The sequence below is a fragment of the Uloborus diversus genome, chromosome 6, assembly GCF_026930045.1.
Source record: "Uloborus diversus isolate 005 chromosome 6, Udiv.v.3.1, whole genome shotgun sequence".
NCBI lineage: Eukaryota > Metazoa > Arthropoda > Arachnida > Araneae > Uloboridae > Uloborus > Uloborus diversus.
The window spans coordinates 12,519,368-12,545,679 of record NC_072736.1 but is presented as its reverse complement, the minus strand read 5'-3'; the positions used below and the strand labels follow the sequence as shown (position 1 = coordinate 12,545,679).

At 33.2% G+C, this 26,312-nt stretch overlaps 1 protein-coding gene across 1 annotated transcript; it reads left to right on the top strand.

The window, feature by feature from the left end:
- Positions 1–127: 127 nt before the first annotated feature.
- On the top strand, positions 128–26,258 carry LOC129225302 (uncharacterized). Its single transcript, XM_054859892.1, has 8 exons — positions 128–885; positions 3,715–3,816; positions 18,838–18,981; positions 19,151–19,274; positions 20,242–20,317; positions 22,987–23,056; positions 23,157–23,282; positions 26,125–26,258. The coding sequence occupies exons 1-8, from the start codon at positions 589–591 to the stop codon at positions 26,236–26,238; spliced, it is 1,053 nt and encodes a 350-aa protein (XP_054715867.1). The 5' UTR covers positions 128–588; the 3' UTR covers positions 26,239–26,258.
- Positions 26,259–26,312: the final 54 nt, after the last annotated feature.

Sequence of the window (26,312 nt, the reverse complement as noted above, 5' to 3'; positions counted from 1 at the left end):
TACCTTACTGGTCGACCGGTGAGGTTCGTCGAACGCAACCTTATACGCACTCTCTACCACGTGCTCTCAAACCTTGAATGGAAATCGTAAACAAGGTCATTCAATTCTAGGGAATTTAATTAAACGACTTAAAGGAGAGAAACAGCAAGATACGACCAGGAGCTCTCAAAATTTCAGGGAAACTTTCAATTATTATAAACATTTTTATAAGAAAAATTACCCATCTAGAAATGATTTTGTCACATGATGTTATTGCTTTGTAAAAGAGATTAATATTTAAAGTGTATCATGGCTTACAAATACTAGTAGAAACGTAAAAACTTAAATTTAAACAAAACTAATTAAACTTGAATAGTTAAGTGATTCTAAAAAAACTTTGACTACTACTGTTAAGCTGCTCTTGCGACAGCCGCGAATTTCGTTTTGTAAGATTTATTATGGAATTTTACTATTTTGTAACGTGAATGAGAATTTAAGTTCTACTTATCCCTTCATACAAATCCCTCATGATGAACTGCAGAAAAATATGATATTGAAGTTATATACATTGTAGCGAGTCTGTTTATCTTTTCAAAAATTCATTGAAGTATGTCAACTAAGAAAAGTGAATTTGAATTAAAAGAAAATGAGTTGCAGTTTTCAGACTTATGTGAAAAACTCAAAGCACATCCTTTTGAATCGCCTTGGCGTAAATGTTTTGTGAAAATGAGTGAAAAGAAACCATTCATTAATGAAGTCACGGAATTAACAATAGATGATGTTGGGTTTGAAACTGTCTGTAAAGATCCTGCTTCCTCTCAAATTGAAAGTTTTCTAACGTCTGAAGCTCAAAAGAATGATGCTGATCAACAAGAAATTCTGGAGAAAAGAATGTTATTGGATGAAGTACTTATGGGAATTTTTTATTTCATTATTTTTGCTTTCACAAAATCATTAGAATCTATACTATTAAAACCAGTGCACATCCGTCTGTGTGTCTGAAACATTATCTTCTCTGCACTGTCAATGTCTCAGGTCAATATTATTTACCATTGGATACAATGCATCTAGGGAATGTCATTTCGCCCTGTATCACCCTCCTAAACCTTAAGGAACCGGAATTGATAAATATAAATTAAAATCATCAATTGTCACCCAACACAGGCAATAAACGGGTTTGTGATCGAAGCAAGCAGGGGGTGGGGCTTGTATTATTAAAACATGTATACCATCGGGGGAGGAGGGGGGGGGGCTCAAGCCCTCCCTCCCCTTAGAAACTAGAACTTCCTTGCTTTTAGTACTTTTTTCTTTGCAAAAATGTAAAAACATTTCTTCTCCTGCAATTAATGAATAAGTTAAAAGAAATGTCAAATTTTAATAACCCTAGTCTACTGAAATTGAGTTCCAAGGGGAAAATATCCTGCTAAACCATAGGGAAAATATCTGAGCTGAATGTTTAATACTCACATTTATTCTTGCGTTGAACTAAAGGGGGAAAAAAAAGATACAAACTATACAATAACAAACACCAAATGATACTTTTATGATTATTTACTACACATGGGTGTCTTGGCCAGAGGGGGGAGGGTCCGAGTGGTCCCCCTCAATAATTGAGGATCGGACCCCTTCATTAATTGAGAAGAAAAAAGTCCACTATTGTTCGTGAAAATTTTTAATGTTTTTATTTCAAAAAAATGCATGATTTTTTATGAAACTAAAACAAAATAAACTTCTGTAAAAATGGATTGCTTTACAGGGTCAATTCAAACGTGGTTTGGCTGCAGAGCATGCATGATTCTTGCTCGATGGATAATCGGCATCATTGGTCACCGCATCCTTCGCTTCACAGTCACATCTTGTTTGAATCTCCCTGCAATTATTATCAACAGTCTAAAGTATATAGAAAGGATTGGTCATTAGAGGACTAAGGTGGGATAGAGGATTATAATTCGCCTACTAAGCAATGAAATTATATATATGCATATGCACACTTGTGTGAATGTATTACTCAGTGCTTAAATTGTCTTTTAGCATTTAATTTTGGAAAATTTCCGGGGAAACCCTGATTCCCACTCCCTTTCTAATATCATCAAAGATCACCTAAAATTTTATTTCTAGGACTTTAATTTTGGAATTTTTCAGAGAAGAGCTGCTTATCCGCCCTTCTCTCCTAACTTGGACAAATATACCCAAAATTGGGTTTTTCGGATTTCAATTTAAAATTTCGAGTGGTAAACCTGACTCCACTCCCCAGCCCCCCATGTTTGACTTCACCAAATCTATAGGTTCAAAATATGCTCTTATAGGAGAGTACCTACCCGAATTTTTTTCCCTACTTTTTCTCTCAGCATCCCCAAAGATAGCTTTAAAATGGAACTTTTGCCTCCATGATGAAAGACCTAATCCTTATTCTTCAACCTTATCCCTTCCCATAACGTCACCAAGCACTGTCAAAAAGTGCATTTTTAGGCCTTGAATTTCGAAACATTTGAGAGAGAGAACCCACCTTCTAACCTAACTTCTCAATATACGTACAGTCTAAAATTGCGCTTCTAAACTTCAATATCAAAATGGTTCTTTAGGGACAGTCGCTGAATCTTTACTTTCAAAGCTCGTTTTTTAGAGTTCCATTTCGTCCCCCGCCCCTCCCCTTCTTTAAAACCTGAATTAGTGACTACAATTTCAACTCGACTCCAACCAGGCCTCCCAAATCTGGCCTAAAACTGCGTTTTTACTTCTTCAACTTTGAAAAATTTCCAGAGCGGGCCCCAAACTTCCCACCCATTCTAACATCACTCATAATTTCATTTTTCAGAACTTCCAAGGGAAAACTTTGAACCCTTCCTTCCCAAAGTTTGTCAGAAATTAATTTAAGCTTGGAAAAGCATTTCTTCCCAAACAATGTTAAAGTCACATTTTTAATAACTCCAATGCCAAATAATTTATGAAGTGAGAGCCTATCTATTCCTAGTGTCACCAAAGTTTGTTTAAAACCAACTTTTAAAGACTAATTTTTAAAATTCTCCAAAGGAGGTCACTGGAACCCCTCCTCACATCACAAAAGCTTGTATACTATTGCGTTTTTCATAGTTTAATTTAAAAAAATTTCTGGAGAGAACCCCCAATGAACTTTCCAAATTTAACTAAAGTCATTACAGGCAGCCGAAATTGAGTTTTTAAAGGATCAATTTTGAAACATTTCTTCGAGAAACCTCCGACTCCCTAATGTCACCAAAGATCAGTTTAAATTAACTTCAATTTTTAAAAATGTTTTGCTAGAAACTGATTTTACCCTCAAACTGGAGTCTTTATAAAGCAAATTTAGGTCATCTTTGAATTGAAAGGAAGGAGGGAGTGCGCTCGGAGATTTTCTTCCGGAAAATTGTCATAATTGAAGTTCTAAAACTGAAATTTTAAACAATGTTTGGTAACGTTCGGGTAATCTCACCCAGAATGGTTTGAAATCAAAATCTTAATGTTGAAAAAATCTTTGATGATGAAAAAAGTGCGGGGGCGGTCGCCCCCCCCCCTCGAATCTCCGCCACTGATGTTCATTGAAAATAAGAAGACACTTATTTTTAAAATAACTTAGGATAATAAATGTTTTGCATGGTTCTGAGAGGCTCTTACTGTTTTTGAAAAAAGTTTTTTGTTACATTTTATTAAAATTTGTAGGTTCTGATTTTATTATAATATAAATTTAAGTGTTATTTTTATTTATTTTTTATTTTTCAGATTAAAATTAGCAGAATCAAGAAGTTGTTACTAAATGAAGATTCAGATTCTTTAGAACTTGCAAAGGATTTTGATTTTCTGCTTACATTGCCTCTACAACAAGTAAAGTAAAAGTTTTCTTGTGTAGTTTAAATTCATGGATAAAAAATTCAAAACTTTCATTGAAACAGGGTTAATCTTTTTGGCATCAAAAATTAGTTTAAACCAGTGGTGCCCAAACTATGGCCCTTGAGTCATATGGGGCCTGTGAAGTTGATCCTGCGACCTGTAATTATGTTCTATATCATGAATCAAAAACTCTGTTCTGCAAACATGGGCGGATTTATGGGGGGGCAGAGGGGGGCAATGCCCCCCCAGTTTTGGGAGGACTTTATGTAGTAACAACACAATTTCCAAAAATTTAAAAAAAAAATTTTTTTTTTCGTTTTTGAATAGTTCAGAAGAGCATGGGCGGATTTATAGGGGGGGGGGCAAAGGGGGAAATGCCTCCCAGTTTTCAGAGGAGTTTATATAGTAACTACTTATCTTCCAAAATCTTATAACAAAAAAATCATGATTTTTTCTTTTTTGAATAGTTCAATTAAAATGAAGAGAACAGCGAATGTCCTTTTCTGAAGGGAGAAAAGAAAAAGAGAAAAACCGAACATTAAATACAAATGGTACAGCTGTCACTGGGGTACTGAAAATTAGTCTAAATTCATTATTTTGGACTGAAAACCATTTGGGCAAGTATATGAATGAAAATATAGGCTAAACAAGCTATGCATTCAAGCTGCAACACTTATAATAATTGACGTTTGGGACCCTCCCTCCCCCTCCACAATTTGCGCTAACAGAACGATCTACTGGTTACGATTTGTTTTCTCTTTTTTCAGAATGTTTATTTTCAATTTGCGTCATTTCAAAAACTAGATGTTTTGGGTTGTTACAGACGAAAGAGTTTGAAGAACATTCTGGATTCACATGTTCAAATGAAATTGGCTGATTTGAAATGCATGCTATTGCAAAAGAAGTACATAGCTAAAAGGTTTTTGTACAGCAAAATACTATCAAATGTAACAATTAACACCTTACTCAACGAATGTATGTAACAATGAAACAAAAAACTGGAAAAATTGTCCAACCATTGAACAAACAGAACGTAAAATCACTGTAAACACAATGCGTTAATTTTTTAGGTGAAAAAAAATTGGAATTTTAATCCCTAGCAGTTCAAAAATAAAATTTCTGATTTTCCAGAATCATACATTGTAAGGAAAACGTCTGAATAAAAGAAAAAGCGAGGGAGATATATTTCCGGCATGAAAGTTTTGCACAACTCTTGTAAGATCGCATTATTACCTGATGAAATGTTTTTATAACTGTGTTTTCTTTATTTTTTAAAGAAAAAAATTTGTATATATGAAACTAATAGTTAGAACTGTACTTCATGCGCTTAGAAAATTTTCTGCTTTTTTTCTTTTTTTTTTTTTTTTTGAGAAAGAAAAGTAAATACTATCGCAAAGTGAATAAACTTCAGTTATCTGAACGTTCTGATTGAATCTTTTTACTTAGAGGGAAAGTACCATTTTCCTTACTTTCTAAATACTGTTTAAAAATTAAGGTAAGTCATAATCATCTAAGTTTAAATGAGACAGTTATTGTCATTATTGAAATCTGTGTAATTCAGTCATCAAAAATTTTGAAAAAATTTGCTGAAATTTGATAAAAACCTTACACAGATCGGTAAAATCGTAAAATTCCTTTAACTGTAAAAACTGACGAATTTTCGTTACAGTTACAAAAAATCAAAAAAAAAAAAAAAAAAATCTGTAGGTAACAGTGAATTACATGCAGAGCCGGATTTGCCTATAAGATAAACAAGCTATAACGTAGGGCCCCTGCTTTGAAGTGGTCCCCTAACTCCCAAAAAATTGTGATTTGTTCCTTTAAAAAATGGAAAGTGCATGAAAAACTAATTTCATTTTCAAGTACTTGAAAACCTTGAATATTTGGAAACGTGTGGCTACAAACCTTAAATTTTAAAATTTCTAACAAATTGTAGGGGGAGGAATGTAACACATTACTTGAAATAAATTTTTTGACTCACATGCTTCATATCTTGCTATTTATTTATTCCCGAATGCAGAATTTTGGAAATTCTTTTGTATTGATTGCTTTTATCTTACTTTTACTGCATATTGTTAATCTGTTTAGCCCGGGGGGAAAATGATACACTACCCCTATTTCTTTTCGTTTTCTGTACTACTTATAATTAAAAAAAAGTTGTGATGAGAAATTTAAAAAAAAATTATTTTTTCTTTTAAACTTAAAATAGCTGTTTCTTTCAAAGAACAATACTGTACAACTGTATAATCTACTACTCAAATTCAGAGACTGGAAAGTGCAAATTATCGATAGGTTCTAAAATCCCTGAAAAGAATTGGCGCAGTATAGTCTACCAGGGCTCTTGAGCCAAAAATCCAATCTAACCAACCAAACCTTGAAAATAATTAGACAAGTCTTTGAAACTCCTAAGCAAAGTGTGTTTCAATTTTATTTCTTATCAAATGTATAAATTAAGAATTGATCAAATGGGTAGTTTGTTACTCTCTTGATACCTATTCTCTAAATCTGTGCACCATTTCTTTGAAAGTATTAACTTACATCACGAAGCACTTTTAAAGCATAAAACGTTTTTTAAAAATATTTGCCTATTATTTCCAATTAACCCTTATAAGATATAAAAATGCAGAATTTTATATCCATTTTATATAATTTCCTCCGGGGGAGTAACCCCCGGGCCCCCTAAAATTAGAGATATTCTATATCCCACTTAAAAGGAAGCCCTGCGTCACTCTATTAATACCAGCCCCCTCTCTTTTAAGGTCAATTCAAAAAGGACAGCATGATTACACACAGTAATGAAAATGACACATAAAAAAGTAAAGAATGGCCTTATGCATCACAGAAAATAGACAGGGGGGGGGGGAAGGCAATTAAAAATGTTGCTCCAAAAAAAAAAAAAATCCTGCTGTTAAAGTTCATTGTTGAATTGTATTTTTTATTCACTTTAACAACATGATCACACGCAAGAGGGCAGCACCAGCTGGCATTACTTATATTCAACGAAAGTTTTTCCGAGCCTGTTACATAATGACGTCAAATGCAAAGGCGTGGTAAACGTCAAGTTTAAATCCCAGGATTATGATTCGTCAAAAGTGATAGCGTCCTTTGCCATTTTGCAATCTTGTTTTCGTGATTTATCTTGCTCTTGTGTGTGTGTTCTTCAAGCGGCGATGATGTGTGGAGGCGAGTTTGTTGGCGGGCTATTTTTGCCCTTTAGTAAAAAACGTAAAAAAAAATTGTATCTTTTATCATCGTAAAATCGTAAAAGATTCGAAACAAAGTGTATAGTGTGATCATCGTATATTTTAACCTAGAAATCATCTGTCAATTTTTTTTCATAAAACGCCATCAACGAGAAACGACGAAATGTCCTCCTTTTGAACTGACCGCCAGCAAAATGTATTGGATGAGTCTGTAAATAATCTCAGACTAATTAGTAATCTCACCGTCCCAGAGAAACGACGAAATGTCTTCCCTTGGAACTGACTGCCACAGCAAAATATATTGGATGAGCCTGTGAAGACTCGCAGACCAAATCGATAAATAACCATCCCTGAGAAATACGTTGGTTCTACCAGCAAGTCTTACGTTGGGATCGTCGCATCCCTTCGTATTTTTTTTTTATATAAATTCATCTCTACATTGGTGGAACTGCTTATCGGTCAATATGTGCTCACTGATATCTAAATTCATCTCCACATTGGCGGAACTGCTTATCGGTCGATATGTGTTTACTGATGTTTAAATTCATCATCTACGTTGGTGGAATTGCTTATCGGTCAAATATGTGTTTACTAATGTTTTAAATCCATATCTACATTGGTGGAACTGTTTATCGGTCAATATATGTTCACTGATGGTAATTGATTGGTATTCTATGAAATGATATTTAATCTCGAATTTTAAGAATTTATCCTTCGTTAAATTGTGTTTTTAAATGAAGATTGATAATTATCAATTTATGGTATCTTATTGTTTTTTCTATATTTAAAATAAATGGCTTGTTACACATTTATCAATCATTTTGTAGTCACCTTCACAACGCAAATGATATTAATATGAAGTTAAATGGTAAACAAATGAAATATTCAAGTTTAATATTTTATTTAAAATTTTATACATTATGTCTCACCAATTTTAACCAAAGTTTTTACATTTTTTATAAGTATTTTACATTTTTATGGTGCCGTGTGTGCCGAACAGGGGTTATTGATTTTCAATGAAATTTTGGGGACCACTCTGGATTGCATTATATAATTTATTGCATTTTATGATTTTTATTATTATGTTGAATATTTATGTGTCATTTTTTTCATGAATGCATATATATTTTTTTTGAGTTGCATATATATATTTTGAATAAGTACTAAAATTTATATCATGGCAAATTCATTGTTACCCCTTATCCCAACATTTTCTGGAGAAAACTCCGAGAATGTGCATGCATTTCTGGATAACATTTGTGAAATTGCTGAACTCGAAAAATGGTCAGCTGCAAAGAAAATAATAATCTTAAAATTGAGATTACGAGACAAAGCACAGGAATTTATTTCCGAAATCTTAAAAAGAAATGCCAATGCTACATTTTCCGAGCTTTCTCAGGAGTTAAAGAGAAAATATTCTTACACAATTTCCTTTGAATCTGCTCAAAAGGATTTCTGGGGTATATCACAAAAGCAGGGGCAATCCGTAACGGATTTAAGTGAATGTGTTGTTAAAGCCGCTGATAGATTTTTAAACCCAAATAACAACGCAGAGAAGGATCTTTTGGATTTAGTGGATAAATCAAAATTTTCCAAATTTATTGATGCTCTAAGGCCCGACATCAGAATTGAGGTTCAGAAGCAGGGTCCCAACACTTTCAAACAGGCACTTAAAATTGCGAAGCATGTTGAAAATGCCCTTAACAGTTCTGGGAATTTCTGTAACCCCCAACTGGAAATTAATGTTTTGTTACAAAGCCAGGAGGAAACTAATCGAAAAATTTCCATTTTGACAGAATCTGTTAACAATTTAAAAAGTTCAAAGGGGATAAATGAGAATGCTGCAACTTTTAATTATGATGTAAATTCTCTTCAGGTGAATAGACCAAATAATTTTCAAGATAAAAATTTTAATCAGGGTCCATCAACTTCACAAAATCAAACCAATTTTGAAAATGTTCAATGTCATATTTGCGGCCGTAATCACTGGACCACTAAATGTTGGTACTTTCCAGGTAATTCCAGGGGTCACAATCAAAACAATTTTTCCCAAAGGAACCGCTCAGGCTATAGAGGTTATCACAACCGGCAGAGAGCTAGGAATTTCAGGCCATACAATAAAGGAAATGCAAATAGAGGAAATTTAAACTAGAAGGGGGTATTCGAGGTTATGCTAGCCATCAGAATTCGGAACCCCATAATCATGTCAAATTGACTGAAGGATGGCAGGATCCAAACTTTAAAGGAGAAAAAAATTTTTCAAATGAGATCAATGATATTTTTTATAGAGATGATGTGAAAATTGTGCAGGAGATGGGAACCTTACAAAAATTTGATACTCACAATCAAAATGATAATGAATTACAGAATTTTACTAATAAGGTACTAATGTCTTGCACCAACTCTGATAATGCATTACCTGTCATTGAAATTACTTTTAAGGATTTTAAATGCTATGCACTCATGGACACCGGTGCGAACATCTCAATCTGCCAAGGTTCCGTTTTAGAAAAGATTAAAGAGATCTCAAAATTAAACTATGTATCAAGGGGTGTGAAAATTAAAACCGTGAATAACGAAAGTATAAGTTGTAGGTCAGCTGTAGATTTAAAATTCAAAATTCAGGGAAAATGGTTTTCAAATCTTTTTTTCACCACAAATTTTTCTTGGAATACTAATTATCAATTTATTTTGGGATATGATTTTTTCCAACGTAACAAAATTATTCTCGACACTGTAAATAAGAGAATAATCACTGACAAAACTAAATTAGATTTCGTTATTATTTCGCCTAATGAGCAAATTAAGCAGGCTAATGCTATTACTGCAACCAATGATACCATTAGTAATGATGTTCAGGAACTTTCAACTAATTATTTCAAAGTGAAATCTGCCCTTAATGTTAAAATTTCTCCTAATTCTTTTGAAATCGTAAAATTGTGTATTCCTAAGGAACTTAGAGATTCCAACCTATTGCTTTTTTCACCTGGCAAGATTCAGGATAAATGTAACATCAATTTTTCTCTACATTCTGCCAAAAATGCTGAGGGAATGTACATCATCGTTGACAACAATTCGGACACTGAATTTATCATTCAAAAAAATCAATGCTTAGGTACTGTTCAGGAAATTTCTGAAGATGATTTTGAACAACCTTCTGATTCTCAAACCGCTCATGTAAACAATTTAACAATGCAGGAAATTAAGGAGTTAAGAAAGAAAGAACTTTCTCCCAATGATTTTTGCTTAGATCACCTTAATGACAATGACAAAAATAAAATGACAAAATTATTAATGGACAACTATGAAGTTTTTTCAAAAAATTATTTAACACTTGGTTCTACGGATTTTATAGTACCTGAATTTAAACTTTTTCACGACTTTCCTCTATCAACTAAACCATACCCTTTACCTCGAATAGCTAAGCAATTTGCTGAAAAGGAGATTAATAAGCTTTTAGAGGCCGAAATTATTGAACATTCCACTAGTAGTTATTCTTTCCCTTGCATTTTTGTAAAAAAACCATCAAAATCAAATGATCCCAATGCAAAACCAAATTTCAGAATGGTAGTTGACTATCGCCTTTTAAACGCTATTACTGAACCATTCAAAATTTGTTTACCAAAAATTTCAGAGATAGTGCAGAATATTTCTGGTAGAAATCTATATTGTGTGCTTGATTTAAAATCTGCTTTTTTCCAAATTTTATTAAGAACCGAGGATAGGGAAAAGTTGGCCTTTTGCTCTGAATTGGGGAATTTTCAGCCTAAACGACTTCCTTTTGGTGCTAGAAATAGTGGAAGCTACTTTTGTGCTCTTTTATCACATTGTTTAAAGGGATTAAAAGGACCTAACTTACAATGGTTCCTTGATGATATTGTTCTGGCTGCCGATGACATGTCCCAGTTGTTAAATCTTCTACAACAGGTTTTTGATAGACTGAAACTTTTTAACCTGACTCTTGACCCATCTAAACTTCAGCTGTGTAAATCTTCAATAACCTATTTAGGATTCAACATTGACCATAATGGCTATTCTCCTTCTGAGAATAACATAAATAAGGTAAATAAATTTCCCATCCCAAAAGACACCAAAGAAGTACAAGCATTCTTAGGCATGACTAATTACTTCCGACATCTTGTGTTTGAGTATGCTGAAATTGTTGCTCCTATTGTTAATTTGACTAAAAAGAACACACCATTCCTATGGTCAAACGAGTGTCAGGATGCTTTTGAAAAATTACAGGATGCCATTTTAAATAAGCCAACACTAAAAAATTTTGTAAAGGATGCTCCTTTATTTTTGGTTACTGATAATGTTAAAGTTCATTGTTGAATTGTATTTTTTATTCACTTTAACAACATGATCACACGCAAGAGGGCAGCACCAGCTGGCATTACTTATATTCAACGAAAGTTTTTCCGAGCCTGTTACATAATGACGTCAAATGCAAAGGCGTGGTAAACGTCAAGTTTAAATCCCAGGATTATGATTCGTCAAAAGTGATAGCGTCCTTTGCCATTTTGCAATCTTGTTTTCGTGATTTATCTTGCTCTTGTGTGTGTGTTCTTCAAGCGGCGATGATGTGTGGAGGCGAGTTTGTTGGCGGGCTATTTTTGCCCTTTAGTAAAAAACGTAAAAAAAAATTGTATCTTTTATCATCGTAAAATCGTAAAAGATTCGAAACAAAGTGTATAGTGTGATCATCGTATATTTTAACCTAGAAATCATCTGTCAATTTTTTTTCATAAAACGCCATCAACGAGAAACGACGAAATGTCCTCCTTTTGAACTGACCGCCAGCAAAATGTATTGGATGAGTCTGTAAATAATCTCAGACTAATTAGTAATCTCACCGTCCCAGAGAAACGACGAAATGTCTTCCCTTGGAACTGACTGCCACAGCAAAATATATTGGATGAGCCTGTGAAGACTCGCAGACCAAATCGATAAATAACCATCCCTGAGAAATACGTTGGTTCTTCCAGCAAGTCTTACGTTGGGATCGTCGCATCCCTTCGTATTTTTTTTTTATATAAATTCATCTCTACATTGGTGGAACTGCTTATCGGTCAATATGTGCTCACTGATATCTAAATTCATCTCCACATTGGCGGAACTGCTTATCGGTCGATATGTGTTTACTGATGTTTAAATTCATCATCTACGTTGGTGGAATTGCTTATCGGTCAAATATGTGTTTACTAATGTTTTAAATCCATATCTACATTGGTGGAACTGTTTATCGGTCAATATATGTTCACTGATGGTAATTGATTGGTATTCTATGAAATGATATTTAATCTCGAATTTTAAGAATTTATCCTTCGTTAAATTGTGTTTTTAAATGAAGATTGATAATTATCAATTTATGGTATCTTATTGTTTTTTCTATATTTAAAATAAATGGCTTGTTACACATTTATCAATCATTTTGTAGTCACCTTCACAACGCAAATGATATTAATATGAAGTTAAATGGTAAACAAATGAAATATTCAAGTTTAATATTTTATTTAAAATTTTATACATTATGTCTCACCAATTTTAACCAAAGTTTTTACATTTTTTATAAGTATTTTACACCTGCCCCCCCCAGGAACTCAGTCCTAAATCCGCCTATGCTGCAAACCTCCTAAACTACCAGTCATCTTCATTCAGCATTAAGAATGATTGTTACAAACTTTGTAGCCAAATGGGAAGGTATTCATTTCTAACAGATGAAAACTTCATATATATAAATAAGCATGTAGTATGGCATGTACGCATGATTTATCGTAGTATGAGGTGTGGCCCTCGGGTAAAAAAAGGTTATGTAACACTGGTTTAAACTGCCAAAAACTAGTTTTACACCTTCGAAAAATGTCATAAACCTTAGTTGTTACTCAGAAAAGCAAAAAAAAGTGAGTTTCATATCAAAAGAATTTTTCAGCATACCTTGAAATCTTTTTTTAAATACAGTCGGACCCCGTTTAACAAACCCCTATTTAATGAATTTCGCTATTTAGCGAATTTTTCTTTTTTCCCGACCAAAATGAAGGCAAAAACTCCTATTTACCAAATAATAAACCCCGAATTAACAAATTATTTCAACAGCCGGAATTTTTTTTTTTTTTTTTTTGTTAATTTGAGTTGGGAATTATTGCATTCTTTTCCAAATGATATATCTATCTTGTACGAAGCCGAAAAATACTTTTCTTGGAATCAGCAATATTTGACGGACGAGGAGGCAACCAAAGAATAGCGATTCTGTTGCAGAAAGCGATAATAAAACTCATTAAAGCTGTTACTTTTTCGAATACTTTACATGGAATAGAAACTGAAAAAACATCTTTTGCTGCCGGCTGTAAATGACACAGTATTTTCTTCTTTCCATAAAGTGGAAAGAGAACTATTCGAGTCGAGTATCAAGGAAATTGGCAAAATCTATTGCTCAGCACAAAAAAAGTTTCACCTTAACTAGTGTGTAATTAGTCACGGAATGCTGAATAAAAAGTGTACACATTTTAATTATGGATATTTTTTTACGGTTGCTTATTAGAGCTTTTATACAAATACAAATGTGACGACCAGCAACAGGCTCTGGGCCCAGCTAGGCTGGTCCTTAGTCAATTTATTAGTCCCCAAGGAAGATCAATGACTCTCTTATGGCGCTAGGGCATACCCATCAATCATCGAGTTGAGATGAACAAAAGTCAATAGTTATATTTTTTAGATACTAATATCGAAAAATCTGCAAAAGAACCGCCGAAGCTTCCCAGTTTCGCTAACGTCACCAAAGATAGTATATAAAATTGCGCTTTTAGAAATATCCGCTTGGGAGCCCCAAAACCCTTCCATCCCAAAAATAGCCTATAACGGACTTAAGTTCCAAAAAATATTTCTGTTCGGAACATTTTCACGTTACCCCTATTGTTTTCAAATGTAGCCAAAAATGGGTTTTTGAAAAAATAATGCCAAGAACCTCCTGGAGGAAGGCCGCCAGTTCCCCTACCATAAGCAAAGACAGCCTAAATTTGCGTTTTAAACTTAAATTTCGAAAACTTTTGATGGGAGACGATTGAATCTCCCTCCCTCTAACAATGTAAACAAAGGTAACCAAAAATTACGTGTTTAAAACTTCAGTTTCGGAAAATTTTCGGGAAGAGCGCTGATCCTTCCTAAGCTAAGCTCACCAAAAATAGCTTCAAACTGTTTTCAATTTTGAAAGAATTTTAGGAAAGAACTCCCAACATCACTTTCCCCTGAAATCTCGAAAACGTTCCTAAAATTTCGATATTTGACGTCAATTTTGAAAATTTCTCCATGCATCTTGAATATACCCGACCGAACACAACCAAAGATGAACTAAAACTATTTTTCATACGCCAATTTCGATAATTTTCTCGGAGCAATCCCCCCCTCCCTCTTACGTCTTTCCTCTGATGTCACCGAAGACAGACTATAAAATGCATTATGCGACTAGTACATTTTGGCATCTATTACTTTCTTCAAAGATATAAATTGTTGCTAAGGAGTTTCTCACTATAAAACTTTTCTTCCTTTTTATAAGTTCATCATTGTTCTGTTTTTTTTTTTTTTAATTATAACTTGGGATAGAAATTTGAAGAAAGATTTATATGGACATTGAATATTAGTCAAAATTACTCTTGAGGGGCGGCACATTAGGTCTTTGCACGCGGGCGGCCGACACTCTAGGATCAGAGCGTCTAGGATCAGAGAGCACTCATACTGAGTGGTTGTGCGGGTGTTGACCTTTTACTACTGCCCAGTTTCCAACTCCTTTGGAGCTGGATATTGGCTTGAAGGGGAGAACCAGCAACCTTGATGCTGGAGGAGGTGAGGGTGCAGGTCTGCAACCCACCAACTGGTGAGGATGCATATCTGAAACTCACCGACACTGCAGTAGGGGGGGGGGCAGGGGATACTCATTTATACACAAAAATTCAACAGGTGCAGGCAGGAGAGGAGAGGCTGTTACAAAAGGCAAAAGCCTCTGGGCCAGCCCTTCCTGAAAAGATAGAAACCAAACGTCATCGATCAGAGGTTTCAACTCCTTCCCCTGCACTAACTGCTGCATCTTAAAGAGTAAGGACTGGTCAAGCACAGTCCTATGCTCAAGCAGTGCGTATGTTTAAGATGGCAGTTGTGAGAGAAACCTTCCATTGTGGAGAGGTTATCTCACGATGACATTGAACATATTCAGCTTATCTTTCTAAGTAGGACAGACCTGATTCTCTCTGAGGATCACCTGCCAGAAATGCAATAGGCTTCTTAACAAAAATAGTACTAGGAAGGCTTTTTGTCTTCTTACTAGATTTTACACTTTAAAGCAGCACCTTGCTATAATGGGTGTCAGTAATGATCCAATTTGCAGAGGTTACCTCTTTAAGTAGGAAACTATTACTCACACCCTGTGTGATTGTGAAGTGATTTCTGCTCATAGGTTTGAACACCTTGGTCATCATTTGCTTTAACCATGCAAGATTCATGATATTCCTATTAGGTGTTAGCTGAATTCTGCTTCAGCTACTGGTCTGTTTTAAGACTTCTGTTTGGGGACTAGTACAATAGACCTCTGGTCGCAGTGCTTGGTTCAGTTGAGCCCCCCTTTCATTTCAAAATCCTATATAAAGGTAGAAGAACCTTCTTCGGTTTGTTTGAAATAGATCTATTGATAACCCAAAGCAATGTGTTGACTTAGGTACTTGCAATGCTCCTCTGTTGACTAAACTTGAAGTCCTGATTTATTAAGATACCCAGATCCAAAACATTTTCTGCCTGACTAATGACTGAACCATATAAAACGTATAATATGATCTAAATCCTCTTGAAGCTCTTTTACTTGTTCTTCATTTTTGACAATCTCCATAACTTTTACATCATCAGCAAAACAATTCATGCTTCCAGAAATATTTTTATTGATGTCATTCATGAAAATAATAAACAAAAGAGGCCCTAAAACTGATCCCTGAGGAACCCCGCTTAAAACATCACTCCATTTAGAATGATTTCCCCTCACAACTACTCTTGGCTTCCTTCCAGTGAGCCATTTTCTAACTCAAAGTAAAGATTTTCCTCCTATTTCTATATCAGCTAGTTTGCTGAGAAGAGCAACATGCGGTACCTTGTCAAAAGTTTTTTAGAAAATCAATATAAACAACATCCACACACTTTTTGTTATCTAAAGCTGAGGTAACCTTGTCATAGAAATGCAATAAATTAGTAGCACACGATTTACCTTTCCTGAACCAATACTGCAAACTAGTCAACAGACTATTAGTCTCTAAGAAATTCCTAATCTTAATTTTGATCAAAGTTTCGAAAATCTTACGAACCACTAATGTCAGACTTGCAGGTCTATAACTCCCAACATTACCTTTAGACCCTTTCTTGAAGAGCAGCGTTATGTTAGCCAGTTTCCAGTCCTCTGGTACTGTCCCCGAGTTATAAGAAGCATTGAAAATATTTTAAATAACATCCACTAATTCCTCTGCACATTCAACTAAAATTTTTGTATAAATATTATCTGGACTCAGAGCTTTAGTTGCTTTAATCTTTTTCAAATGAAATAGAACCTCCTCCCTGGAAAATACAAAATCCTCAAGCTGTATAATGGCTTGTGTCTTGTTACTGTCAAGTGTTGAGATACAGTTACCATTAAACAAACTGGAAAAAAAATTATTTAGAACATTTGCAATATCCCTATCGTTTTGGATTAAATTTTTATGTTCATCAACCAATGGCCCAATTTGACTGTTTCGAGCTTTCCCAGAATTAGCGTAAGCAAAAAGCCTTTTAGGGTTCCCATCAATGTCCATCTGATAGCCTTGCTCCAATTCCCTTTTCTGAATCCGTACCAAATATACATCCGTTTTGATAAGGTAAGTGCAATTAAAAAAATAATAATAAATCACACCCCGATATTACGAATAACTGAATCTTACTACTATTATATATGCGAAAGTTTGTCTGTATGGATGTATGGATGTATGTATGGATGTTTGTTACTCTTTCACGCAAAAACTACTGAACGGATTTTGATGAAACTTTACAATAATATAGCTTATGCATCAGAATAACTCATAGGGTAGTTTTCGTCCCGTTATGGGGGGCAAAACCCCCCTTAGGGGAGCAATAAAATACAATTTTCGTATAAATTCTTTAATATAGGGATGAAAAAATACTTGCACATATTTACATTATATGTCCATCGAAAGCTCTGATTTTTCTGCTGAAGATGGCACTTATTCGAAATTTCTAAGTAGAATAAAAAACGAGTTATGAGCTTTTTAGTTCCATGTTCGAAGGCTTTCCTAAACTCAATACAGTATTTAGTGTATCATCTCAACTCCCTGTCGATAGCGACTATTGTTGTATTGTTGGCTATCTTTGCTTTTCGTGACTGTTCAAGGCTTTTCTCGAGTCAAATCTTGAAGTAAGATTTTTGCACAAGATTGGCTAATAATACATGATTTGGCTGATCATTTTCCATTTAAACGGAACTTTAATGTAATTAATGGTTTTTATTATTATTTATGCTGATTGAACACTTACTCATTATCCAATCAACCAGCAGATCGCCAAAAGTTTTGCAGAAATATTTCCGTAGCTGATGCATTTGGCAGTTTTTTTCAATGTCGCTGTTTTTGAAGCCGAAGACTATGTCATAATGTTCCTCAGTTTTCACCATGTAAACAAAATATCGCCAATCAAAAAATCTTTAAAAAACTTTTTTTACTGTGTTAAATAATCCAGCAACTAAGTTAGGCAAATCCATAAACAGTACAAAAACTTCCATTAATTTTTCCTTTTTGCACAATTTCAAACAATCGCCAAATTTTACTACTTATTTTGGAAACATTTCGAATGAAACTCTTTAGCTCCATTTTATGGTGACCAAAAGTATCTCAGCACCTGGCGATAATATCTTTGTAACGAAAATTAATATATCGTTTTTACAAAGTAAGGAAAGAAGGAGGGAGCATCATCGAAGGTATCCCAAAACGATTCCCTCAAATTTGGTAAAATCACACCAAGAGCCCACAATGATTGAAATTTCCCAAAATAACTAAAGCAAGTATAAGGGGATAACGAGCAACGTCAATAGCAATACAGATAAGGTTTTAGACTCCATGTCAAAAAAAAGTATCAACAGATTAATCTTTTTTAAACATGAGAAGAATAATTTCATGTTTTGGAAATTTGTATATGCTTAAATATAGTGCTTTCGTTTCTAAATCAATACTATTTTGTTCTTTATACTTATTGCTATTTTACTTTTATGAGTAAGGAAGAAACTCTACTTTTAATCATGTCAAAAAGATGTGTTTTAAATTCTTTCACTTAAAACAGAAAAAAAAAAGCAAGTAACGATTTTTTCTCATAATTATTACTGACCCAGGCAACGGCGGGTATTTTTGCTAGTCTAACATAAAGTTTCAGTCCCGATGAATTCGTTAAATTGGGGTCCGACTGTATCATTAATCAGGCCCATCATTTGGGGGTCAGTAGGGGCAATTGACCCTGCCTGGCGTTGAAAAATCAAGTGTTTCCAATTTCTATACATGTGGGTGTGGTTTTTCAATACAACATGCATTATCGAAACCTCTTTGATCCCCATCTCGGAAAAATTTGAAATGATGGGTCTGTCATTCATGCATTAAAAATGAATTATCAAAATTTAAACATTTGAATGAAGAAAATTTATGAAAAAGGAAGAGGAGTGACTATCTGATCAATGGTGCCTGTTCAATATTTTATGGTATGTTTTTTTCTCTTATGTCAACAAAATTTATTTTATCATTTATAGGTGCCAGACTTTTGTGATCAAATCAAGTCTTCTGTCTTAAATGAATCATCTGCTGCAACACTTTTAAATGCAATACTTTCTTTTGAAAAACAGATTAGCTTGGCAACTGCTAGTGTCATTGTACAGAATTTTGTTTATCCTAAGGTAGATTTTTTTTAAATGAATTAATTTGATTTTTATATAGATTTGCATAAGTTGAAATTATTATATTCACTCATTGTGTTTTAAAAATAGTTTTAATTTAAGTTTATTTTTTATTTTTTTTACTTTACTGAAATCCAATATTAAAAAAATTGAATGTTTTCAAATTTAGATTTCTGAAAATGAAAAAACGAATTCTCGTACATTTTCAACATCTATTTTGAAATTTACTGAAGCTTACCCAAAGACTGGAATAGATGAAGTGCTCATACCTTGCTTGAGGAAAGAAACATTAGGTAATATTAAAAAAAAAAAAGCTATAATATTGAAAGCAAGATGCCAAGTTAAAATTGCATCAATGTATTTCAGGGTTGCAAGGAACTCTTTTTTCCCCATACATAATTTTTGTTGTATACTTAGTGCTTTATTATGTTACTTCTCATATGACAGTTCACACATAGAGTTTTTAACTACTAAAGAATTTATGACTCATTCTTTTGTTATAAATCTAGTTTTACATTCAATAAAAAAATAATAAAATAAAAATTAGGGGGGGGGGGGGTTCAACTTTGGATGTTGAACTAGATGAGAGGGGTAAAGCTTAAATGTCAAGTTTTCTGCCGTGAAGGCCGAAAGTATTCTTGATGGTTTTCTTTTGCAAAAATTATGGACACCTTAAAAATTCATGCAAAAACATTTCAAAAACTATTTAATCATTAAAGATATTTACCAACATAAGCATGCACTGTGTTTCAGTTAGTTGAAACATCAATCCAATGGATATCATTTCATTGTATTATCGAACACAAATCTGTTTCCAGTTCTGTATGTAGGCAATCCTTTCCTATGCCGGCTGATGAGTGCTAATAAGCACGAAACTGCAGTCCTCGGCTGGAAATGACTGAGCTGGCGGTGTATTTCATGTATTTCACAAATCTGTCCCTCCACAAATCATTGCACTACAAATTCCTCTCCATGTACATGAAAAAGTTATTATTTTTAAAATTAAATTTTACATTATACAGTATGTTTTTAGACATAATGAAAAAGGCTGTAATTTTTTCTTGATTAAATTGTATCTGATTTTTGTGTTATGCATTTCCCTTAACAAAACATGCAAAACCAATTATAACCTATCTTTCTTTTCTTTTAAAAATGCATTGCACTCATACACATTCAACATTTTTATACGGATTTAATTATTGATGTGAGCAGGGAGCAGTATCGCATATTAATCAACTATTGTTTATTTTCCCTTTTTAGGTACTTTTGAATCTGAAATCTTGTTTGAAATGGTAAAAACAAGTTTGCCTGATGAATATACAGCATACTGCATAAAGTAATTTTTTCTTTCAATTGTATATTTTATGCTGCATATTTTTGACTTAATATTGATTCATATTTTAACTAGTTTCAAGATGAAAGTTGTTTTTCAGTAGAATGTCTTATTAACATTATTAAACTGTTTTTGAACTCTTTCTAAGACAATACTTAAGGAATAATGCAGCGACATTTTATTGCTATATATTTGAAACTTTGCTGTTATACAGCTTGTTCTCCTCTATTTTCGTAACTGTTAGTCCTAGATACATACATCTGGCTGCAAAAATGGACAAAATTAGAGTTAAGATATAAAAAATTTGAAGCAAAAAATATAAAATCTAAGGTTTGATTTGGCCCCCAAGATCCTGAATTTTTTTTTAGAAAAATCACGAGCCTAAGAACACAATAATCACAAAAAGAAAAAGAAACATCATGTTCACATGATCAAAATTCAAGGAGATATTAAAGTTCAAAATTAATGTTAATTTGTTATATGTATTAAGGCGCTATATGGCCCCTAAAAGTCAAGAGTGTGCAGTGGTTTAAGTCACCAAATGTATTGTTTCATATCTCCATAGCTCGGTCAATAATACTGTTTGTACTGTCTTTTTTTTGCCCTTGTTATTATTGTTTCTCAATGTTCATGATTTTTCAAAATGTAACTTTAGGGATTTGGAGGCCTTATAAAAAGTTAGATTTTGTAATTTTTTAATAAGTTTTTGATCGCTTTAAACCTTTAATATCTTGAGTCTACATCTTATTTTGACCATTTTTGCAATTGGAAGTATGTATCTAGGACTAGCGGTTAACAAAATAGACGTCCTGCAGGTTAAGCAGGAACATATTGTATATATTTCATCTATAACATATTACACATTCATGAATCTTTCTTGATCAAGTTTTTGAAATGCGTTAAATCTCAAATTTGAATTAAAGTGAACTGCAAAGTTGTCAAAGATGCAAAATGCTAAGTAAGTAATTGAAAAAAATATTAATGACATTTTCGTTAGCTTGTACAGGATTTGTGACATCACTATATTAGTTGAAAGTAGAGACGTACTTGGCCAAATTTTGGTCAGGTACTCGGCCATTACCGAGTTGTTGTAAAAAATTGAATATTGCTCAAAGCAGATTTTACAATTAATAAAAAAGTGCAAGCATATAATATACTGCAATCATTTAGAATTCAAATTTAAATTTTTAAAATAATGAAGTTTGTTATGCTTCAATGGAGTAAATCTTTTATTTTAATTCCCAAAATTTAATGAAACTTATTAATGGATTTTTGTCACAAACAAAATTATTTATAAGAGTATAAAGATACCTTTTCTTCAAAAATAAAACAAGGTTAAAAGCACAAATGTGCAGGAACACTGAGACATGTGTTTTGGCATTACTAGGAATGCTTTTTTCAATGCACAAAATGTGAGCTTATGGATTTAAAGACATCCGACGAAAGTCGGATTTTTTTACATTCACTAACTCATATTTTATTCACTGAAAAAGACATTCCTTGTAATGCAGAAGCAAATGTCTGCAGTGCTCCTGCACATTTGTGCTTTTAACGTTGCTTCATTTACTTTTAAAAATTAATTATCTTTGGCGGACTAAAAGTATGTAGATTGATATAATTTGTTTTAATTCCAAATTGATTAATCCTACCTTTAATTTTTTTGTTAATTTTTAATTTAGAAAATAATTATTTGTAAAAATTATTGACACAAACAAAATCTTTTAAATAATGCATAATTAAATTTCAGCTGTAATTTTGTTTTAAAAACTATTATTTGGAGGTCTATACTACTATTCCAATGAGTTCAAAATTCGTCATGTATGTGTCGGTGGTTCTTCTTAAAACATAATTGAAACTCGGTACTCGGCCGAGTAGTGAAAGGCCGAGTACTCAGTCAAAGTGCTACTCGGTACGTCTCTAGTTGGAAACTATAGAACAGCTCTAAATCATTAAAGATAATTCAAATTTTATACAGTATAGTCATAGATATACGAAGAATTACAGACTATATATCAACAATAGCAGTTTGTAAAACTTTTGAAGCTGGTAGAATGTAAAATTGGTTTTTTATTCAATGTGGTTTTTTTTTTTTAAATTGAGTTTCACAAACTGCCAGGTTAGAGAATGCCTAGTATGCACACTGCTATTAACTATCTTTATTAAACATATTTATATTTAAACAACGTTTGTAGATTTGTTGTATTGTATATGAGTACCTTTTTCTTTTACAGAAATTAATTTGATGTAATAATAAGCTTTAAAACCAAGTAAAACAAGTTGAGTCAAACAAGTGCTGTGGCAATGTTCATACATTTCAAAAAAAGAACCCCCAACCAGTTTTTATGCTTGATATTTTAAAATTATATTTTAGGATTGAAATTTTTTTGAAAAGAGAGAGAGAGAGAGCCTTTTTTTTTGTAGGTGTGGAAATACCTGTCTCTAAAACACCCTGATTTGTATGTTGGTTTTTAAAATAGAACGACCCACTTAGAAACCAGAAGGCTGGATCTTCCCTTGGGGCAGTGATTAATATTTGCAATAAAAGAAATCAAATCAATGAAATTAAATAATTAATAGCAATCAACAGTTTTTGTGTGAGAACTCTGAAGAATTTATTTTTCATTTTGTTCATTCAATATCTCATTAATTCTTAATTTCTTTCTATTTCCTAGAGCTGTTTTAGATCAGGCAATGCATTCTGAAAACATGTTTGAAATTCTCAAATGCCTTGTAGAGAGGAAGGTAAGTTGTGTGTGTGTGGGGGGGGGGGGTCAATAAAACTTGATTAAAATGCAATTCCTAATCTTCAGAGCAGTGTGTAACATCTTTTATTTTTCTTCAGGTGCAGCATGATCAAAATCTACACGACTTATTGTCAAAAAAACTGAATGACCTTTCTTCTGTGTGCTCCAATAATTTGAAATTCACTAAGTTGCTCACCAGCACCCTCACTGTATATGGATCTATGGTAACAAAAACTTAGTTTAAACAACTGAACTGAGCAATCTTATATCAAAAGTTTATTTTTTTATGAACTTTTTTTTCAGGGTTCTTCTGGAAAATAAGTTTTTTATAGCCCATAAAAAATGAAATAAAAAATAATTAGATTAAAGGATCAGCAATATGTCCTCTATTTTTTAATGTAAGAACCACCAAAATTGTAACACTTATCATACTATTGGATAAGTACTTGTAGTCCAATTTCATAGAAGTCTGCAGCCTGGTAATGGAGCAATTGTGTCACCATTGTCCACCTGTATGCGGAAAATTGCACCAAAGACCAAAAATCTGCAGCAGAAGTATCAGCATTTGGTATTTGACCATCCACCCTATACGCCCAATCTTGCTTCTTGTAACTTCTTCCTGAAAAAAATTCTGTCTGGCTTGGAGATGGGAATGGCAAGGGCGGATCCAGAAACGTTCCAAGGAGGGGGCGGTAGATTTTTTAACTTACCTCTTACTACATATCTGGTTTGTTCATGCGGGGGGGGGGGGGGGGGGCATTTTATCCTATAGCGTTTTATATAAACAACTATACAGAGATTTAGCCAAGGAAGATCCTGAACTTCTTCTGTTTAAATAGTTATTCTAAAACTTCAATTAGAAATATAGTAATTCTAAAAGAAAAATAGTAATTCTAAAACTTCTTTCAGAACTTCAATTTCGGGAGAATTTTTTGAAACCCACTTCCCTTAGCATCAAAGTTCGTCTAATATTGCGCTTTTTAGAACTTCAATTTCGAAAAATCACCAAAGGAAAGTCACTGAACCCCGTTATTTCCAGCTAAAACACTATTTGGATTTGTTAAATCAAATTTTGGGAAACGCCTGGGGGAGGGGAGGAGTGACCTCCAGACTCCTCCTCCTAATAATGCCCAAAATAGTCTTAAATTGTCATTTTGAAGATGGCCTACAATTGCATTTCAGGACTTAAATTCTAAAAATTACCGGTGCATGGTCCCTCAGTATCAGTCCTTGGGGAATGGCTAGAAAAAACTTTTCGGGAAAAGAGCCAGTTCTCTTTTCCCCTCCCCCTTTTTCCACAAGTCCTCTTGCATTGGGAAAAGCATTTCTTGAAACACCAAACACATGCCTGTTGTTTCTTTTAATATTGTATTTTTATCATTCAGTTTTTAGCACAAAGATATTTTTCTTGATATGTGCATGTTTTTTCAATGGGAAAGACATATTTTGCTGTTTTTCTATGTGTATTACTTCTTTGAGGATATTCAAGTTTTAAATACTTAACATATCTCTCTATGTATATATGAATGGATGTTGCTACTCGGCCGAAAATTTCAATTTGTTCTTATTAGTCCTGAAAAAGTTTATAGCCAGTTTTGCAAAAATTCAATTGGTAGTTCCTTTTTTATTCTAATTTAGGACACAATTTTCACATGAATTCTGTAATATGGTGGGGGGGGGGGGGAATCGCACATGTTCAAGTTATGTCCATTAAAAGCTCTGAGTTTTCTGCTGGAATTGCTTTTCTGTTAGAAAATGCCAATCTGTTCAGTTATTTTCCATTTTAATGGAACTTTAATGCAATCAATGTTTTTTATTTATTTGTGCTAATTGGACACTTACTTACTCATTATCCAATCTACCAGCAAAGAATCTCACCTAACTTTTTGCAGAAAGATTTCAGTGGCTAATTTTTTTCAACTGTCCCTGTTTTTGAAGCCAAAGACTATGTCGTAATATTTCACAGCTTTCACCATGTAACCAATATATCGTCATTAAAAGAATCTTTATAATTTTTGTTAATATGTAAAATAAACCGCCAACTAAATTAGACAAATCTATGAACATCAATTTGTCTTTAAGCACACTTCAAACAATCACCAAATTTTATTACTTATTTTGGAAACATTTCGGCTGAAAATATTTTTAGCTTCATTTTATGGTCACCAAAAGTATCTCAGCATTTAGCGACTATCTTTTTGATGAAAATTAGTAAAAATTTAAGGAGGGGGAGCATTATCCAAGGTATCTCAAAAGGATTACTGCAAATTTGATGACATTTTAAAACGCACCAAGAACCTACAATAAATGAAATTTCACAAAATAACTAAAGCAAGCAAGGGGGATTATGGGCAGCTACATTTTTTTTTAACAGTTTGTACTTCAATAGCCATATAGAGAAGGTTCAAGACAATGTATAAAAAAAAAAAAAGCAGTAACAGATAAATCTTTTTAAACAAGTGCAGTTTAAATTCATAATTTTGTATATGGCGTAAATGTAACGCTTTCGTTTCTAAATGAATACTGTTTTGTTCTATATACTTATTGCTATTTTAGTTTTATGGGTAAGGAAAAAGCTTGATTTTTAAACACTTCAAAGCGTTGTTTTGAATTCTTTCAATTAAAACAGAAAACAAATGAAAATTGCTTCTCACAATTATTACTGACCCAGGCAAAGCGAGGTATTTTTGCTAGTACAGTATAACCTTGATTTAACGATTTCCCTCATTTAGCGATTCATTTCACTGGTCCGTATAAAACTGCACTAAATGTATATGCTCCTCGATTTAACAATAACTTTTCTAGCCCCTTGACAATCGTTGATTCAGGGTTATACTGTATTGGATAAATTTGTAGCACTTCTTGAATTAAGAATTGACATGATATTAACATATGATACACCAAGAATCTTGTCACTATTTTTTTTTAAACAGCTTAGAATTAACCTATTGTAGCTTCTTATTTTTAAAAGTTGTCAAATGTTTATTTTTAAAGAAATTTTTTAAAGTGGTATTCATGTTTAAAAGTGCCACAATGACTTGTCAACATTCTTTTTTCCCCCTCCAGCTTACAGAAGAACAGATTTCGATGTATGATGAAGCAGTGAAAAACAACAAAACACTTGCAAAAAAAGCAGCAGAAAATGTATTGAAGAAACTGAAGTCAAATTTAGAGCTGTAATATTTACATTTTGTCATTTTAATGAAACATTAGCATGAAACAATTTTGCTTAAAAATCTTATAGTAAATAAGCA